Here is a 20619-nt window from a genome sequence, read left to right as displayed (position 1 = left end):
AAATGGCAGAATGGACAAAGCACTGACTTTGTGCTCACTTTCTCAACTGAACTGGGGTAAAACGTGAACACAATATCCAGAATTAGTACAAAAAAAACTCTCAAATCAGTAATTTGTATTTGCTGGTGTAGTATTATGGGATGTTGGTGAAGTATTACAAAGTATCTCCTCTGTTTCATTTAAATCTACACCAAATCCACCCAAACCATTTGTGGGTATTTCAGGTACATTGTTTAGTGACAAACCTGGGTACGATAGGCAGTAAACCTCTTAACAGAATAGCCCTAATACAATCAATCAAACCACAGAGGTCTTCTATTAGATTTATCACTTACACGTGTTTGTAATTAAATCAGATACTTGGAAAATGTCTTCATGTTCTTCTTTTAAACCATACCTGTTGAACATAGTACGAGAAGAAAATAGGGTGCATCAAAGTCCTCTCAGCATCACTGGATCTTATTGAAATCTGTTGTGTTGTTTTCTCATGTACACACTGGCAGGATTACCTTGTACATTTTTACCCTGCCTGCTTGTAAACAAGACCGTGGGCTTTTCGAGGAAACTCACCACGCTCTTGTTTCCCCACTCTGGTTTAGTGCTATTTGCAGACGATGGGAGATTAGCTCACCTCTTAGCCAGTACGGTAAATCTTGGGAGTTGACTAAACAAGATTTCATCAGTCTCAGGGTATTTCCTTCCAACTTGGCCATTCAAAACAACTGGCTCAGACGGCCCACTCTTCCTACATATTCAGTTAAATAAAGGTCAATCCTATAATGAAAGATTAAATGTGGTGGCAGTCCTGCTTTCCCTGAAAAGAGCAGAGCGGCTTCACCTGCCTGATCTGCACGTATTCCCACGGACATTACCACTACAGATGTCCAAGTTCCTGGGAAGCCACCAGATTCAATTTGGGATTACAGCTCAGAGAAAGGACCATTTCGGAATTAAATATGAAGCAGGCCTTTTACAAGAACATGTTCTTTAAATGGTTCAAGGAACAATGCTCAACACTTTGTGTTTTTGTAAGTGGATTAGCGGTACAAAAAAAAAAAAAAACAACATCAGCCTTTAGATTCAAAGACCCTCATTAGCCTTTAGTAAGACTTTAAAGCATTCCTAGTCAGTGGTAGAAATGCCTCCATGATCCAGTTTGGGTTACAAGTCATGCAGCATAATGCACGGAATCTCCATCAACTGGATGCTTCTCAGCTTTCCTCTGCAGCAAATTCTTTCCTGCAACAAGCTAAATCATCTCAAGCCCATAATACTAAAAATAGGGCATTATATTAACAGTGCTTCAGAAAAAATCATTTAAGTGATCTCGAATCTTAGTCTCGGTATAAGATAATATCTCCATATACACTGGGATGGTACATAATAAGGTTGTGAATGTACTGATTGATCTTACCTCAATCAATGTCCATAATCCACAAATCCACACACACAAAGCCTGGAGTCAAACTCACGACCTTGGCCGCATGAGGCCGCAACCATACAGTTTGTGATGAATGTCACTAGGGACAACTCATGGGCTGAAGCAGTGAAAACCAATGCATTCAACTGGTGTATTTTGAAATACCTTTAATAAATCATTTTTACTCTGAGTGGACTTCTCTTTGTGATGTTACAGGTGTAAAAATTGTGAGATTTGGATGGTCTACATGAGGCTCCAGTAAATGATGCTAACACTACTCTTTACTTTCACTCAGATTCTGGTCACAAGCAGGCTTGAATGCTTCTGTAACAAAGCGTTTAAAAGCAGGCAATTTTGCAGTAAAGGGTCGCATTTTATGCAGCCATTCTTTGGACAGCTGGAAGTCTACACATGAAGAGGGCTTGTGCCGTTGGTCAGTCAGTAAGAGGTGTGGAGAGCAGGTCCTTGGTAGCAAAGTATTCAACGGAAATCGAAACTACTTCTCAAAACCAAAGTTAGGAGTCCAGACGACAGATTGGGCTGTCATAAACCATCTGCAAGTTGACCTTGTGTCCCACAAGCTCCCGGATGTTGTTGATGCCGTATTTGATCATGGTGGGCCTGAGAATAAGAAATTGCGAGTTGGATTAGAATCCAGCACACATTATTTTACTAAAGTGCAGTATGGTGGTTATGTCCATAATTATTTTATAAAAGTATTATTTGGTTTGTATTACAATAAATACTAAGGAATCCATTTTTTTCCCCAAACACATTCATAAAAGTCTATTGACCATCAGTACAATACATTCATCATTCTGTCCCTATCCTCTGTCTGCCTCTGGTCCTGGACTACATAATCCAAAGATAATACAGCCCCCACAGTTGTAAAAGCAATTAATGCTAAATGTAAGCACAAATAATCCAATATAAAACATTTCACTAAGTAGGTCAGCCAGACAGCTGTGCACACAGGGGTCTGACCCTGGCTAGACGCACGTTTTTATCCCATCATGACCTGTTCCAACTGGACTGGTCTCCATGTTTGGCCTTAGAAGGGGGACCCTGAACTGATGATGGCCTTAGGGGAAGATGCCAGGGGGGCAGGCAAGCATGTGCATGCCCAAGAGCCTGTCTCATTTATGGCAAAATTTACTAGAATTACAGAGATGCTACAAAGGAACACAATTTAGTGGCAAATTACAGTGACAATTCATAGTTTCAAACTTTGTGGTATATACAAAATGATTTTCTGCACAATTTCATCTTGATCTTCAAAGTTGATTTTTTCTTGCAAATTCAAAATACACTCTTGATTTTAAATTAAACTTCAAGTCACACTGCTCAGAGAATTTATAAATTATTTACTGACCTCTCTAGTGATAAGCCCCAGGCTATGACAGACACTCCTTCAGGGATGCCCATTGGCAGAAGCATCTCAGGACGGAACACCCCTGAATTGCCAACCTCAACCCACTTCTTCAGTCCTGTGTATTACAGATAAAGAAGTTAGACATGATGGAAAATGGACACTGAACTAGAACGTCTATTACAACTAAATGAGACTACCTTCATGGTAGCTGAAGACCTCCATACTGGGTTCAGTATAAGGATTATAAGCTGGTTTGAAGCGTAGTTTTGTGATGCCTGTATTTGCAGAAAGGGCACTGTCAATTATTATATATATTATTGTGACACTGTACAGAATCCATACAAAATTCATTAAAGTTCCCCCAACATTAATTCAGCCTTGGTGCAGAATTACAGCCACTTTCATCCAGTCCAACAATGAGATTTCCCAGGACGTGTTGTTTCAGTGTCTGTAGGTTAAAATGCTAATGAGGAGCAGCGAGATGGGACAAGGAGGAGAGCGGCCTATTGACGGGGTGTTAGTGGAAATTACGTCACCAACACCATTCACAAACCACAAAGTTTGGTGCAGACAGGAAGTAGTGTCAAAGTTTTTCCAGAAAATAAAAATTCCCTGGCCTTCTGAGCTGCCGCTCTCTGAACGGCACAGGACTCTTTATACATGTCACCATTTATAGCCACTGCAGGGCCATAGACAGGCTAGCGGGACTAGTAATAATGTTAATTAATCTCACAAAGTGAAATTTATGTAAGGGGACCTTTAAAATTAAATAGAAACAGACCACTATTACAAAGTCATTACATAGACTGCTCCTCTTTATTACCAACTACCATATTCCATTAATACAGTAACTACATGCAGTGGGTGTTTGGACACACTATTTGCAGAAACACTGACCGAGTTTAGTAAAGAACTGATGGAGGACGCCCATGAGGTCACCCAGGGTAAGGCCATAGTCAGCCACGACACCTTCAATCTGGTGAAATTCAGCTAAGTGAGTAGCATCCAGAGTTTCATTCCGGAAAACTCTGTCGATGGAGAAGTATTTCACTGGTGTGAACTTTCCCTAAAATAGAGGGAAAAAGCATTTATTTCAATGGTATACTAATTACAAATGGGGTTAAATTTTTCAGTTCAAATATTTCAGTTAATGCAAATATGCATTTTAGCACATCATTTCACAAATTTGCTCATAAATCATGGCTTTGTCCTGTTTTCCAGACTTATAATTACTTAAGCTTCAAATAGACCTTTTAAACATGCATTAACACAATGTACACAAAACTGCCACACTGTTTAGTATACAGCATACACAGTGGATGAATGAATGAATACAGTGGGGCAAAAAAGTATTTGGCAGTCATTGATTGTGCAAGTTCATGCCACCTCAATACTTTGAACATTTGCCACCCATGGTTAGATTACAAACATTTTCTGTAGGTTGTCACCAGGTTTGCACACACTGTATCTGGTCCTTTGCCCATTATTCCATGCAGGTCTTCTCAAGAGCTGTAATGTTTTGGGGCTGTTGCTTTTGGACTGAGGTCTAGAGACTGGCTAGGGTGCTGCAGAACCTTGTAATGCTTTTTACGTAGCTACTTTGTTGGACAGGCAGTGTGTTTATGATCATTGTCATTCTGGAAGATCCAGCAATGTTTCATCTTCGATGCTCTGACTGATGGAAGAAGGTTTTTGCTCATGATACATGGCCCTATTCATCATATCCTTATTATGGATCAGATGTCCTATCCCCTTTGTAGAAAAGAAGCCCCAAATCATAATGTCTCAACCCCAAATACCAGTTTTATTCTGGTTTCATCTGACCACATGACATTCTCCCAATCCTATGCTGGATCATCCAGATGGTCTCTGGCACACTTTAGACAGACCTGGACATGTGCCGGTTTAAGCAGGTGGACTGAGTTTTCTTGCTTGTTTGTAGGTGCTAAATACTTATTTTATAATATAAATTCTAAATATAATAATATAATATTTAGAATATTAATTCTTTAAACATGAATTAATGGATTTTTTTTACATTATGTCTCGCACAGTTGAAGTGTATGAGGACCACTCTCATCTTTTTAAGTGGGACAACTTCCACATTCATTGGCTGCCAAATACCTTTTGCCCCAATGCAGATGGATGAATGAATGAATTCAAGGATTGACACAAAGGGAATGCAACCCCATGCATTTCATATCTACACATCACGCACCATGCTCAATCAAGCCGAGAGGTTTTGGTCAGGCAGAAAAAAAGCACAACTCAATTTGATAAATATCCTAGTATTTAACTAAAACGGAAAAGCAGATGGCTATGGGAACATTAGATTAAATATAGTATAGTATAGATTAGATTAAATTACAGTGTTCTGAGATCATTGATCCAAATCCCAATTGTTCCATGTTTGCCATCTGTCTAGAAAGGTGGAATGGATGGGCCAAAAGAACCACAGCATCTCTTTATATCTTTGATAACCGAAGAAACTGCAGTTGGAACCTTGGACTTTATTATTTTTAAATATGTGGAATGCCTATTAATATTCTTTTGAAATTAAAACACTAAATGTCGTATTTTTTAGGCAGTGCATTTGAATGAACAAATATACAGTGCACAGATACAGTTAAAAAAGTACATTTTAAATTTATGCCATGTTCATATGTTGTTTTATGTTGATTGTGAATGATTATACAGTATCTCAAACTATTAAAATATGACCAATAGTCAATTAAAAAAGGAATCAATGCAGATGTCCAATTCATAAAAAATTATAGTAGTTTCTACAGAAAATGATTGACCCTTATGAGTCAAATTCCAGGATATTCTCATGTTTTAGATGCACCAGTAAAAGACATGAATGGAGACATGCAAATCACTAACACCGACTCATTTGTTTTTACTTTACCGCTGCCTCGTTGTTTCTTTTCCTTCTTCTACCTCCCCTTTTCTTTTTATTTGGTTGACCTTCTTTCTTTTCTACATTTGTTTTTCTTCCTTCTTGCAAACACTGCAGGACAGGAAACCCAGTGTAAAAAAGCTTCAGAGCTAAATGACGTGGCAACACAGTGCTCTCTGTTGTTTACACTTATTCTTTAGATAATTGATAGTGGGTGGAGATATTCAGGAGATATTACCACCAAAGCTTCTCCAAGCTGATAAGACAGTCATCTCTAGGAATGATTCAAGTTTGGGCTTATTAATGGATCAACACTTTCTGGTGTTAGTGTGTGTACCTGCTGTGCTAATTTGTAAAGCATGCGAGCGCTGACGGCTGTAGTATGTGTACGCAGGAGGTTCTTCTGAGCCTCTTCAAGTTTCCAATCATACTTGTACCTGTGGAACAAACAATCTCTTATTTGCTAAAATTCCAAGACAAAAATAATGTAATTGTGAAAAAAAACTTACCCCTGTGAACCATAGCCTCCCTCTGAGTGGACTTTCTTCACTCGCTCTAGGTAGTCCATGGGAAAGTCTTTAGCCACAGCAGGATCTGAAAATAAAAACAGAATCAATCACATCACTCTAAACTCCATACATACACATACAGACACAGGCAGAATGTATTTATTACCCTACCAGACAAGAAGAATGTGTCATGCTGGTCTCTTGCTGGGTGCTGCTGGGGCTGGAAAAGAGAGTCAAAGTTCCAAAAGGAGCTTTCAATGAAGTTGTTGGTGGGCATCTCTGTGAAGCTACAGCAGACAGTGGAGAATACAGTGAATGTCAAAAATGCAAACATCATAAAACATAATGACCTGCAAAATTTGGGGGAGCAAAAAAAAAAAAACCACACCCCATTTCCAGGAAGATCTGTCTGAACTGGGTGCGCACTTTCATGAGTGGGTGCAGGTGTCCACACTCAGGAGGGACACCCAGAGCTTCAAAGTTATACGGTTTGAACTTCTTGTCTCGCCAGGTTCCACTGCAATAAAAAAAAGACAGAATAAGGAGAACAGGGACAGCAAAACAAAAGTTTGTGGTCAAGGAAAGTCTAGTAGAGAGAAAAAAAAAATTATAATTTGGTGTTCCAAATACGACACTAAAGGGGAGGGGAGAGAGACATCTGGGTTTGGATCCAATCCAAATTATTATTTTAAATTCTATCTTTTGTGTTTAATCCGATCTGCACGTGTGCTGGGAAACATCTTCTTAAGAGATCAGATGCCATTTGGACAGTGGTAATAATTTCCAGATACTGAAAGTATATATACACTATATATACACTAAAAATTATATTTTAATTGAATATTGACCTGTCTAAAACTACTTCGATCATGCTAAACACTGTCAACAGCTAACTAATGCAATCACATGAGTATAGATATTATTATGGATATCATTTTGTACTGGCCTCACCTGGCTATCATCTCAGCAGTGAGATCCGTCTCCTGCTTGGTGACTGTGGTGCTGAATGAGGGACCTTTGGTGAGCCAGTATGATTTGACTGTCCTGAAAGGCACAGAAAAAAAATCCTCATGATAAAGACCTCAACTACTCCAAGCATCAAGTGGAGCAAATACAGTAACTAATAACCTATATGGATTAAAAAAAATGTAAAAAATAAAAATTTAGTCATGTTGTGTCAAGTGTCAAAAAAACAAACAACTCTAAGAGTAATTTAAATATAATTTAAGTGTAATAACAATGCATAGGTAACCATGCAGCAGACCAGCACATAAACTATATTATACATCTGTCCGGATATTCAAGCCCTTAAGAGGGTTTTATATTATGGAACATCATGGTCGTACAGGAGCGGCTGAGTAATCAGGGTGCGGACTTGGGTGGAATGACCAATGTCTAAACCCCCCATGAGCTCAAAGACATCACTGTCATGTATCCATTTGTGAAATTAAGCCTTCAGGCTGGAACAAAGCCATTTAGGGCTTTTGAGTGAGGACTACACAGTTCCCTAGGAACATGGCACACGGGATCACATCTTCCCATGTGGAATAAAGAAGATTTCAACCATGATACAATTTCAACCAAGTTACAATGCAAAATAAAAATAAATCTTTTTTTTTTTTTTTTAGATATTTGAATCAGACAAACTAATCTCAACCCCAAAAGCCAAATCGGATTCAGGTCTAGCAGACAGAAGAAAAAAGGGTCAAATGAATCTCTGCAGAACTGAATGTTGGTCGATGTATTTCCTTGCCATAAACAAAAAACATTACATATCACCAAACTATGGCAACAGTTGTAGTCCATCAAACATAATTCAGAACACAGCAGACAGGGTCATGTGAATGAAGGGAATGAAGAGGGAATGTTTGCAAAGTTGGAACAAAATTCTGCTACCTAGGTCCATCTGCTGCCAACAATGAGAACGACATCCATAAGGTAAACAAACCACTGACCAATATTGTGATCCCAAATGCAGCAGACAGAATCTTATAACAGCTCCAATGCAAATTCTGGAAGCCCACAACATTACTTCTCAATTGGTGGCAACCTCCTTGGGATTCCAGGAAAGCTTTTTGAAGGTCTAGCAAACGCACCAACTGCTGATAATATTATCAGACCAACACAGATTAAGCCATTAATGTGGAAAATTCACAGGAACAACACAGACTATGACCTTTACCAGGACACCCAAGAAGAAAGGCGAGTGCTCTTACACTTCAGAGAGCAGCTTGCGTTTCTTCAGCTCATTTTTTTCCTTCTCATCCAGCTTGCCAGTGAGACCCTTCTGCACCTGAACCAGCTTGTCCTGCACAGTGTCCTCAATGCTCTCCACCTGCAGCATGCAAAGACAGATCATCTGCTATGGGGCAACAGAGTAAAGTGACGCGAGCTGTTGCTTTGATATTGCATCAGTGACAACATAAAGGTCAAATTTTAGCACAATATATGTGATAGATTGGGCATTCATCTGGTTTTCCGAAGGCATTACGGAATGCATATGCAGTATAGATGGAAACACACACACACACACACACACACACACACCAGACAGACTGCTGTCAGATATACATAAAAACGCACCATCCTGAAGACTCTAGGCCCACTTTCATGACCCTTGTCTAGACGGATCCACTTGTTTGACATGGCCTTGCTGAATCCCACCTTTCCACTGGGCAACTTCTGTCAAGTAAGACAACAGAATACAGAGAGTACATTAAAGTAACCTCAACAAGTCAATTATCAAATATAAATAAAAATCAAACTTTCAGCTACTTACCATCAGGTCTGTTTGTGAAAGACCTTCCGTTGGGATGGCATTAAAGACCCGAGCCTCATGGCTTCCCTGCTCCACAATCTCTTTACCTTCTGCTGTCAACTCCCAGTGTTTAGATGAGCGCTGTTCGGCTGAGATGAGCTGTATGGTCACCAGAAATTCACATCAAGAATATACATCCTAAAAACCAAACAAGAAGCTCTGACAGGCATAAAATATTTTTTAAGCCAGTATTTTGCTATTTGCTTAAGCAGTGAAGCGATATTCACATATGACACTGTTTCAGCAGTAAGCAACACAGTGGATACCGTGATGGAAAGATGCTGTTGTAATTAGACGAACAATGGTTTTCCTCAGCCTTTTGAGTGGGACTTACTAATCATTACTGCAGTACAAACGTAACAAAAAACAGATTTAATAGGAAGAGCGCAGTCAAACTGAGACGAGAAAACCTACTTTATTACACGCTTCAATAATATATGAAATATTACGTAATAAAGTGGCATAAAATGTGCAAAATAAAATAAAACACCCAACAACATACGTCAGCTTATTATATGATTTTTATAAACCGATGCTCTGAAGGCTTCAGCCGTCCTATTGCATCATTTTGCCGGGCTCTGGATATGACTGCGGTACGGTGAAAACAACGGTGAAAACTTACTTCACCCAGGGACTGCAAACTCTTCACCGCCCCAACAATGGCCTGGTGATCCACGGAAAGGACGCTGGCCACATCCTGGCTGTCGACGCCGCAGTCGAGCTTCTCTAGCCTCTCCAAAACGGACTCAGCCAGTCCGGCGTCAGCCATGCTTCAGCCAGGCGAAGCAGAAAGGCGGATATGACGTCATGCTCGACGTTTACCGTAAACACTAGAAGACGAAGGCACCAGGAATATTTAAAATTTTTATTTTTTTTTTAATTACGTGGTAAATAGTACTGCCTCACAACGTTGACATTAGTGACAGAGTTCAGTGGTCAGTGAAGTGTTCAGTTTACAGATCTAACGTACTGGAATAAGGATGGGCCAGCTCTGTTCTAGGGTCCCCTCTGGACCCAGTGGAGGCGGTGAGTGACAGGAGAATGGTGGCAGCTGTCATCCATGTTGGACAAGAACTCCAACCCCATGCAAGAAACTCAGCAGTTTCAGATGGCACTCAGCAGCTCCTTCAGTGCATCCATGATGTGATGAGATTCAGAAGGTTCTTCAGACTTTTACAGCTGTCTACACCTACACTCATCACTTGCACTTGCCAAGGTGCCACTGAGCAAAGCACTGTCCGCACACACTACTCCCTGGGCACCTTTCATGGCTTCCCACTGCTCACTAAGGGTGATGGTTAAATGCAGAGGACACATTTTGTTTGGGGCAGTGATGGCCTAGCAGGTAAGGGAACGGACTCACAATCAGAAGGTTGCTGGTTCGAATCCCGACTCCCATTTGATCTAGTGACTGTGAGGAATTGAACTTCCCTGATCATTGCTTGATCAATATGAAGTAATTTCCCCAAATCCTTGAGTGGTTCTTGGTATATTGACTTTTTACCTCTCAAAGGTTTACTTACTAGTTTTCTTTTAAACAAGTCACATATTTATTATGAATGAATTAAAAGAGATATTTAGACATAATGCAGTATTTCAGATACTTTTCAAGTGGTTAATGTTACCATGTCCTTAAGTTCTTCATGAAATATTAACCATTATTATAATTGTACTATGTTATGATCTAAAGGCTCCTCTGCCACTAATCATGCATATACATTCTTATTTTAAACCATTACATTTGATTACATTTTCTGTGTGTAATTTTCCACCTGGTTGTACCGTGCTTACTCATAGTTGTATGGACAATGTTTTGTCCGAATCTTTACATTTAAAACACATCAGACACTAAAATCTTATTTCAATGCAGGGTCATGGACATTGAACGCAGGGTGGGTTCTAACCAAATGTTTGGAACAGATGTTGGTCATTGTGTACACAGTGACGGTCACACCCTTTCAAGATAATCACAGTTAAAACGAATAACGATTCAAATTTAAACAACAAATATCAACTAATAGGGAAATATCAAGATATTTAATTAAGCTATTTATTTTCTGGGTATTCGCTGACTTTTTTCATGGCAATTGAAACACTTTTAGGCGCTTTTTGGGAAAAAAAAGAGAAGCGAATCAGACCGTTCCATTTATTTCAAGGGGTGCGCAGTATGTCCTTATTTTACAAATGCGCACCACCTGCTTCCGTTTTTGAATATGCATCTTGTTATAATATGTCATGTTATAATATGTCATTTTAATTGAACTCGCGTAGCCGCGCCGAACGCGCCGCGGACCGAACCTCTTCCTGTCGAGATGGTATTTTCCGGCCGGGTTCATGTTGAGGTAAGTGCGCGTCGCCGCTTTAGCCTGGGCCGTGTGGCGCGTCGGCTGCTGTACACTTGTTCAGTAAAGAAGGTAGGTGGTTATAAACCGAGAACACGTCCCCGTGTTTCCAGCGAAAACTGTGTATCGCGGTAATAAACAGGGTGACGTCCTGTGCTGCTCATGTTCTCGTCTTTTGTCGCCTAAAAGGTCATTTTTCCAGCACGAGTGTTGTCGACAGCCCGAGTAGAAATTAAGGAAAGGCAAGATGTGTTCCAGTTTGTTCCATTTCATGCAGACCGGTGTGCGTTATGCGTGCAAGTTGCGTGCAGGCTGCATAAATAATTTCAGCAACATCTACGGTCGAGAGAGAACGTTCGCCATTCAGTGAACTCCTTTTCACATTAAAGCTGCAAAAAGTAACGTCTGTATAAAGTAAAATATCCACCTGACCTTACAACGGGGAAACCTAGTAATACAACTAGTTCATACAACCAGGAGAGGTCCCTGCAGCATAAACTGTTCAAAGACCATCACTGGAGCAGTGCCCCCGTCATGTTATATGAATATGTTTAATTACTAGATATTTTGTAAGTGTTACCCTTGCTTGTGGACTTTTTATGTTGCTAATTGTGTGTGCGTGATGTCTGTGTAAAATATTAACCAGAGGTGTAGGCGTTTGGTGTGGAATTACTTTATCTTGACTTCATAGTGTACACAGCAAGATCGTTTGCCTTGGATTTTGATGTTATGCTGTAGTGATTTTGGGTCACTTAAAAAAATTATTCCATGTCTGTCTCATACATACACTGCTCAAAAAAATAAAGGGAACACTTCAACAACACAATGTAACTCCAAGTCAATCACACTTTTGTAAAATCAAACTGTCCACTTAGGAAGTAGCACTGATTGACAGTCAATTTCACATGCTGTTGTGCAAATGGAATAGACAACATGTGGAAATTATTCACAAATAGCAAGACATCCCTAATAAAGGCAGGTGGGGACCACAGACCACTGAGTTCCTGTGCTTTCTGGCTGATGTTTTGGTCACTTTTGAATGCTGGTGGTGCTTTCACTCTAGTGGTAGCTTGAGACCCACACAAGTGGCTCAGGTAGTGCAGCTCATCCAGGATGGCACATCAATGCGAGCTGTGGTAAGAAGAATTGTCCAGAAGATGGAGGCGCTACCAGGACACATTCCAGTAAATCAGGTAGATAGTCCAGTTATGGGAGGAGATCCCTCAGGAGGCCATTTGCCACCTCAACAGGACCTCAGCATGACCAGGCATTGTAGGGAGGTCACACAGGCACGTGGAGGCCACACACAGACTACTGAGCCTCATTTTTACTTATTTTAAGGACATTACATGTGTGTTTTTTTTTTTTTTTTTTTTTTTTTCATTGTGTTTTTTAATTTTGAGTGTGACTCAATCTAGATACAACAATGTAAAGATATTCATTCAAAGAAAAAATATTTCATTCATTCAGATCTTCAGGTATTATTTTTGTGTTCCCTTTATTTTTTGAGCAGTGTATTTATAGTGGATTCATTTGATAATTATTTTCTTTTTCATTATTTCAGATATTGAACTGAGCACTGGCTTTTATTAAGGTACTTGTACTATACATCATATTATGATATGTAGACCAAACCTCATGTAAAAACACATAATGTTCACTCGTGTCTTATACTGAATGCATCTATTTAGCATGGTCTCCCTTTGATTGTTTTAAATTGTACCAGTTGAAATGACCCACCACCGGTTGTTTGCGGAGAAACATCATGCTTCTATCTACCAAATGTATCGTTTTGAACCCCCAAATGAATTAAAGGAACTCATTCTGCTTTACCTGGAAAAAAAGGTAATGGTCAGAGTATGGTAATTATATAATAATTCATATAAAATTTATAAAAGTACTATTATTAGTAATGGCATTTAAAACCAATAATTGTTTTGTGCTCTTCAGAAAGGGAAGCCACATTCATTGGCTGTGGACCTGGGCTGTGGCACCGGGCAAAATACACGTCCACTGGCACCTTATTTCCAAGAGGTTGTTGGAATTGATGTCAGTGAGTCTCAGGTAGAGGAGGCCAAGGCAGTGCCTGGATACCCCAACATATCCTACAGGTTTGAACATGTAGAGCTTCTCAAACAAAAAAAAAAAAAAAACATGGTGATGCAGAGGCCTAAACTACTCATGTTCGTGGGTACTCAGTAGCTCTGCGAACGGTTCCATACTGCATGGTCCCTTATTGATTGTGGGCTTTAAGGTTTGCAATTAATTTTGAAATTGGTCCACAAATGTCCAGTTGTTGGACATTAACTCGTGGGGAGGGCTGTGGAGCTGTAAGGATCATTGGGTGAAAGCCCTCCCTGTGAGTTAATGTCCAATCACACTCGCCCTCCTCTCACACTGTTATAACTGGAGCTGAGCTGAGCTCCAGTTACTGGTATGCAGACGCGTAAAAAAAAAAAAAAAAAAAGAAGAAACACAGTCGAGCGTTTCGAAAAGGTAACCACGGCAAAACAACTGTGTACCTACTGTGGCACTTCAGATGAAAACAAGCAAATAACCCACGCATTTTTCTCTCTATGCACAATACATGTACCAAAAATGAACCAAAACCATGGGATGCCATTGCACCCCTAATGTGTTTGTAATAACTGAATGGCAGTGTTATACATACTTACCTGGTAGGGGAGGTTCACCCAGGGCGAGGCTCAGGCATTGCACCTACCGGTTAAGGAAGCGGCCCCATAATCAGAAGGTTGCCGGTTCAAATCCCGATCCGCTAAGTTGCCGTCCCCACTCACTGTTTCAGGCGTGCCTGTTATGGCTGCCCATCTCACCAAGATGGTTAAAAGCAGAGGACACATTTTGTTGTGTCACCGTGTGCTGTGCTGCAGTGTTTCACAATCGCTGCATTTTTATTTATTTTAATCTTTGCACAGAGCTGGACCTGCTGAAGTGATACCTTTTCCTGACTGCTCCGTGGACCTGATCACTGCAGCATCAGCAGCTCACTGGTTCGACGCTGACCCTTTCCTCAAAGAAGCAAATCGTGCCCTGAAGCCCCATGGTTGCATGGCCCTGCTAGGCTACACTGACAACTTCAAGTTCCACTACCAGTCTTGTGGGGGCGCACTCAGAAAAATCTTTGAAGAGGTGAACATTTGCACATAATACTTAATTATGTGCACATAATTACCTTATATTATTTCATGTGCAAACCATGTTTAAAAGGCATTTTGATTTTATATTCGAATAGAACCTTAGACAGTAGCACCAGTTTCAGTTTTCTTTATGACCACTAAGGTGCACCATTACCCAGCATTATTCTGTCTTGTGAACTTAACAAGGGAACCAACATCCTGATTATCACAAAATTTTGAATCTTGAAGTAAAATGAAATATTGATTTCGAAACCACTGCATATTCAAACAGATTTTCTGACATTACTCTGATCTCTGTTGATTGTGTCCCCAGTTCAAGAAAGAGCTGATACCCTTCACCAGAACACAGGTTGCAGTGAACAACTCTAGACTTCAATATCTATATGACTCCATTACCTACCCTGAGAAGGAGAGGTAGTATTGTGGATCTTGTCTTTATAATTATCTTAATTATAAAATCTCTAAAATCAGGATTACTTGTATGTGACTCATTTTTTTACAATTTGGGTATGCGATTATATTATTGTGTTACTACATTTTCAGGCTTTTTGATTTATTGTGCACTTTTTTGTTATGACAATAATAACACACAAGGGTTGTGCCTCCAATAGCAGCAGTTCAAGGTTTTATATCGAAATAGATCTAATTTTTCTATCATTTCCATGTTAGGCTTGAGATGCAGATGCGATATCAGGTCCCTGTGAAGAGAATATTGGGCTTCATCGAGTCTTTCTCTACATACCAAGACTATCTGAGGATCAACCCAAAGGCAGCTGAAGCTCTGCTGCAGAACACCACCAAAGGGTACACAGCCCTTATTTCTTTAAATAAAGGGCATCAGAATTCATTTTGTTGGGTACGACGTGTACCATGGTGCCTCTAAATGACCGGCTGATGAAGTTTACGTACCGTAATCTAGGAGTTCAAGCGTTTTCTCTGTTCTTGCAGGTTCTTGGAGGAAATGGGGGTGACATCAACAGATACAGATCTGGAATTGGAGATGGACTACTACTGTGTTCTTACCTGTAAACCGCAATGATCTGTTCCTGTATCTGGGGGGTTTGGGTTTAAGCGCCTGTGTTGTTTTTAATCAAGTATGCTTAAAAGTCACTATGTGAAATGAAGCACCTTAATGACACTGCTAAATGATCACTTGCACTTTTGCTTTTAATTTGTACTTTTTACCATTAATGATTTTCTGTTCTGCAGTAGTTTCTAAAGCAGTCTGAAGACATGTAACAAAAGTATATTTACAGAGTTCGATTCATCATCAACATGTTCTAGATTAACGTGTTTAACTGAGTTCAGTACACACTTAATTCCTAAATGAAACACTTTGTGCTTCATAATCACTGATGTTTTGTACATGACCTGAATTGATTAAAAGCTATTTTAATTTTTTTTTACTGTTAAACATTTAAAATAATATTTTTTTTTTTTTGCATAATGAGAAACTGACTTTATCATTATGAGTTCATTGCTGAGCTCTCAATACATTCTTTTAAAAAATCCCGTGTGAAGTTGCCATTTAGTATAAAAAAAACAAGATGAGATTTTAAAAAAAAAATGGGAGGAAAGAGTTAATGCTGATGTCACCATATTTAATCCTCCACCGAGGAGGAAAACACAAGCGAAACTGCTGTGCTTAACAAGTCACCGGCCTTTATGTGTTTGGCTGAAGTCTGGCGGTTTCCGTGCACATGCATACAATGAGCAGGGAGCTGAAAGCAGAAAGATTCGCTCCCTACAAGAGGTAAGAACGCCCCGTCGATGTAGTTGTCGTACTCGGGAGAATGGAGCCCAGCAGGCCAGAAAAAAAAGGTGCTGGAAATGCACGTCATGTGACAATAAGGAAGTTAAATCTGAAGTGTGACTTCAGTCAGCCAGCTCGAGGTTGTATAAAAAGCATGCTGTTTTACAGCACAATAAACTTAAACGTTGGTAGTACAAAGCAGATTAGAGACTTCAGACACTTATAATAGGATGTTTGGTCCAAACGTTGCGCCTATCACAAAAAAATGAAGTACATAACCTCACAATACGGAGTACACCCCTCCCATTTTTGAAACAATGAAGTAGTCGGTGCACAGTTTGTATAAAAGTGTCAGCTTGCTGTCCCTGTCTGTACTGCTGGCATTAAAAGTGAGTACACCGTTAAGTGAAAATGACCAGTTGATTTCACACCAAAAAAACCCATTCCTCTCAGGGACTCGGAATCCGTCTCCTTCCTGAGCAGTATGATGGTTGTGCATGTGTTTTATACCGCCATTTTTTTGTCTGAACGGGTGAATGTGGGTCCTTCCTGCTGAAGGAGGACAAGCCACCTCACCCAACATGGCCTAACCCGACCATCTGAATGGTCGCCGTTGTCGATCTGTTTCTGCTGCACTGGTCACTGCACAATCTACGCACAATGTGCATGTGTACCCAATGATTCTGCGTCTTATGTTCTCATGGATCATAAATATCTTTGCTTGCATTATAACTTTTTTATAACTTTTTATAACTTTTTTACCATCGTAGGGTGGTAGTAGCCTAGTGGGTAAGACACTCGCCTATGAACCAGAAGACCCAGGTTCAAATCCCGCTTACTACCATTGTGTCCCTGAACAAGACAGGGGGACTGTCCAGGGTGACTGTCCCTGTAACTACTGTAAGTATCTACTGATTGTAAGTTGCTCTGGATAAGGGCATCTGATAAATGCCATAAATGTATTACAATTTAGTTATTTCTATAACTATTACTTTAACTATGCAGAGTGAAGACAGAGTGCTTCAGGATGCATTTCACTGCGCATTGTACTGCGGTAACTATGCATGTGATTTGCAAAATCCTGAATCAAATTTCACCTATGGATGAGCCACACTCGTGGAGGTCCACAGTTGTTTTCCTGCTGTCTTGGTTAATTTCCCTCGAGTTTGCTGTGATGGCAAAGAAAGAGGTTCTGCGTTTGAGGTGTGCAACCGGTTCTCAAACTCAAATTGAATCAACCTATCAGAAGCTTCTTAAGCTCAGAATGGACTCATCTGGAGTCTTAAATTTAGTGTATGTATACTTCTGACTTTGATGAAAGTAAAATTTTACCTCGCTCAATTCTGACTTTTAACAAATGCAAGAAATATTTTTTGACCCAAAACAGAAAAAGTTTACTCTGATTTAATGTTTTAAAAAAGTTTATGCATTTTTTCTAAAAATGTACGTAAATATCTGGTTTCAACTGTAGCCTCTTGACATCTTGTACTGTTCACTGTGGTTTCACTTGGTTTCTGGCTCCTGTAGGAAAATCTCAGACACCAACATGTGTTCATGTACATAATCTAGACCAAAAAAAATCTAGGTGTAGTTGTGGATGACACCTTGGCCCTGGAACTATACAGTACTAGACCAGAGGTTCTTGAACCTGCTTGGTCGCACCACAGTGCATGTTTGAAAAATGCCAGGAAGGTTGTTTTGCTGTAAGCATGAAATCAGATCTGAGCAGATTTCACACACTTAAACTATAACCCTCAAGTTATGTCAAAGTTGGAATTAGTTCCTTTCTCACGTCAAGTTATCTTGGCTAATTATTGACAGGGCCATTCAGAGATTTATAATCAGGACGGGGCACGGCCTGCAGGGTTGTCCTCCTGGAACATTGCTGAGTAGAGGATAGGACCATGACTCATCGTATGTTTGAGGAGAAACATCATGCCTCCATCTACCAGAAGTACCGATTCGTGCCCCCAGATGAAGTAAAGGAGGTTATTCTTCAGTACCTGGACAAAAAGGTGAGATCTAGGCATTTGCTGCTCAGCCTGGCAGGTAACAGTACAAGGCTGAGGAAGATTGATTGAGCAGAAGTTTTAGCTTCAGATGAATCCCATTGTGCTGGCTGTGTTCCCGTGTACTTCTGAAAGCTACACGAAGAAGATTGATGTGCAGTTTGCTCCACCTGTCAAAAGACGTGATGCCAAAGCTGTCGTCTCAATTACTCTCTGCAGAAAGGACAGCCACATGTGTTGGCCGTAGACCTTGGCTGTGGGACAGGGCAGAATTCCCGTATTTTTGCTCCCTATTTTGAAGAAGTTGTCGGCATTGACGTCAGCGAGAATCAGCTTCAGGAGGCCAGAGCAGTGCCTGGGTTCCCAAACTTAACTTACAGGTCTGTCCCGCACAAACCTGAAATATCTGAATGAAGGAAGGATGAACCTACGTGATCTACGTTGTTGCTGTTTGCAGGGCGGGAACTGCAGAGCGGCTGCCCTTTCCAGACGCTTCAGTGGACCTGCTGACTGCAGCGTCGGCGGCGCACTGGTTCGACCCCGAGCGTTTCCTCCAAGAGGCAAATCGGGTCCTGAAGCCCCGCGGCTGCATGGCCTTGTTGGGCTTCATTGATCCCTTCGTATTCCCTCATCAGTCGTGGGGGGACAGACTCAATCAGATCTACGCTGAGGTGACAGCGCACGGCTGTGTCTTCTGTGGTGTGCATGAATATAAATGAACACAACATTGGCCAAAGCATCATGGCCTTATTTTGTCCTCAGTCTAGGAAGGCTCTCTTACCTTATGCCAGTTCGAGGGTTGCTGTAGCTGATGGAAAATTACAGGAACTCTATGATGCCATCACATTCCCCGAGAAAGAAAGGTAGTCTTTTGTTGCTAATGAAGTTGCTAATGAAGGAGTTGTTAGAAGAGACCTGGCCTTGAGCCACCCATCGCTCTTTTTTAATTGAAAACCTTTGACACTTTGCAATTATAAAGTATCTTGCAACAAAGAAGCTCATTGGCATAAATGAAATTACTCTTTAATAACATTTAATAGGTTTCATAAGGCATGGCATGATAAGAAAAAAAATTGTCATTTTTTTCGTTATTGATTTGCATATAACCATTTCGGAATTTTCGGAAGGGTCGAGGTCCAGGTGCGGCAGCTGTTCTCCGTGAAGAGGATAGTGGGATTCATGGAGTCATTATCCATGTACCAGGTCTACCATAAAGCAGAACCTCAGGCAGCAGTGGCTCTGCTGAAAAACACGACTGAACGGTAAATCTCCATTACTGGTAAAAGCATGGTCATGGAACTGTGGTGTGACTTAATCGCCTCAAGTGCAATCAGGTCCCTTGAACCTTTAGAAACAGAAGTTTCTATTTTTTTTTGTCTGCTTCCCTTTTAATTGTATCATGAAGGCATTGTGTGTCAGTGCAGTAGGGCCTATGAAGCACAGCATTGGTGTTTGGTAAAAGATCCTCTATGTGGATCGGTGGCAGGGGTTTCATATGACTTGTGTTTAAAGTTCAATGTTGAAAGTGTAATGAGTAACCCGATTTTCTATTTTCTTGCAGCATCATGAAGGAAATTGGTGCGTCATCAACTGACATAGAAATTGAAGTTGAAATGGAGTATTTCTGCATCCTTGCCTGTAAACCACAATGCGAATGAAACATTCTTTTTGAAAATGTCCTTGATTTTCCATGAAAAAACATGAAATGGCAAAAAAATATTCATTGACAAGATTTGAAATAATGATGTTGTCGAACTGATATACTAGTGTGAAGAAGGCCAGTTTTATTGCTTCTTCAATGTAACTATTTCTAATAATGACTATTGCTTTTAAAGTGACAGACTTGGGTTGGTGAACACAAAATTCTATGAGAAGCTCCTCTTTATGTGTATGCAGATATTCCATCATTAACAGCCATTTCCAGTTACCAGAGATATTGACATCATGTCTGGATGAGATTGTTTCCTATCCAAAGAATAGATATGAATGGATATGGTGCTTCGCATGAGGTTTTACTAGAAAAATAAGGTTTAAACCAACTGCATGTGCGCAGCTCAGAGAACTGGCGGCCATGAATGTAAATTATGACTCAGATTTACATAAAAACAACTGCTTCAGTTATCTGTATCATGAATTATGTCTAACTACTCTTTTTGTGCTATTATTTTTGTCAACCAGAACAAGATTAAAAACCATAAATAAAAATTGTAATGAGCCCGATGATTTGACAATGCCCTCATTCTGACCACATCTTTGAGTTAGAGTTATTTTGGATCACTGTAAACCGAGCCCGTTTGAAAATAGCACCCATTGCATTTGGCTGTGGCTTCTCTGCCACC

At 40.2% G+C, this 20619-nt stretch overlaps 3 protein-coding genes across 7 annotated transcripts; 2 read left to right on the top strand and 1 right to left on the bottom strand.

Moving 5' to 3' along the window:
* Window positions 1-1567: 1567 nt before the first annotated feature.
* farsa (phenylalanyl-tRNA synthetase subunit alpha) lies at window positions 1568-9800 on the bottom strand. Of its 2 annotated transcripts, XM_028985227.1 has the most exons (14): window positions 9641-9800; window positions 8980-9117; window positions 8784-8882; window positions 8417-8535; window positions 7152-7244; window positions 6589-6717; window positions 6372-6487; window positions 6201-6285; window positions 6029-6128; window positions 5701-5802; window positions 3690-3858; window positions 2990-3067; window positions 2793-2907; window positions 1568-2041 (listed from the first exon to the last, which is right to left on the bottom strand). In XM_028985227.1, exons 1-14 carry the CDS (start codon window positions 9785-9787, stop codon window positions 1936-1938), a joined length of 1596 nt encoding a protein of 531 aa, XP_028841060.1. In that variant the 5' UTR covers window positions 9788-9800; the 3' UTR covers window positions 1568-1935. The 2 variants fall into 2 exon arrangements, with proteins under 2 accessions (XP_028841060.1, XP_028841061.1); XM_028985228.1 differs by lacking the exon at window positions 5701-5802 and having other exon boundaries at window positions 1905-2041.
* A 1437-nt stretch (window positions 9801-11237) lies between these two features.
* Window positions 11238-15919, top strand: LOC114793464 (uncharacterized methyltransferase YcgJ-like). Of its 2 annotated transcripts, none has more exons than XM_028985239.1 (8): window positions 11238-11360; window positions 12925-12954; window positions 13087-13205; window positions 13311-13471; window positions 14297-14510; window positions 14832-14932; window positions 15188-15322; window positions 15467-15919. In XM_028985239.1, exons 3-8 carry the CDS (start codon window positions 13092-13094, stop codon window positions 15555-15557), a joined length of 816 nt encoding a protein of 271 aa, XP_028841072.1. In that variant the 5' UTR covers window positions 11238-11360; window positions 12925-12954; window positions 13087-13091; the 3' UTR covers window positions 15558-15919. The 2 variants fall into 2 exon arrangements, with proteins under 2 accessions (XP_028841072.1, XP_028841071.1); XM_028985238.1 differs by having other exon boundaries at window positions 11355-11432.
* A 1336-nt stretch (window positions 15920-17255) lies between these two features.
* On the top strand, window positions 17256-20500 carry LOC114793463 (putative methyltransferase DDB_G0268948). Of its 3 annotated transcripts, none has more exons than XM_028985236.1 (7): window positions 17256-17474; window positions 18093-18286; window positions 18500-18660; window positions 18738-18951; window positions 19043-19143; window positions 19408-19542; window positions 19842-20500. In XM_028985236.1, the coding sequence occupies exons 2-7, from the start codon at window positions 18176-18178 to the stop codon at window positions 19936-19938; spliced, it is 819 nt and encodes a 272-aa protein (XP_028841069.1). In that variant the 5' UTR covers window positions 17256-17474; window positions 18093-18175; the 3' UTR covers window positions 19939-20500. The 3 variants fall into 3 exon arrangements, with proteins under 3 accessions (XP_028841069.1, XP_028841067.1, XP_028841070.1); XM_028985237.1 differs by having other exon boundaries at window positions 17277-17325; XM_028985234.1 differs by having other exon boundaries at window positions 17257-18286.
* The last annotated feature ends 119 nt before the right edge of the window (window positions 20501-20619 follow it).

This window comes from Denticeps clupeoides, chromosome 7 (assembly GCF_900700375.1).
Source record: "Denticeps clupeoides chromosome 7, fDenClu1.1, whole genome shotgun sequence".
Classification (NCBI taxonomy): Eukaryota; Metazoa; Chordata; class Actinopteri; order Clupeiformes; family Denticipitidae; genus Denticeps; species Denticeps clupeoides.
This window is presented reverse-complemented; position numbering and strand designations above follow the sequence as displayed.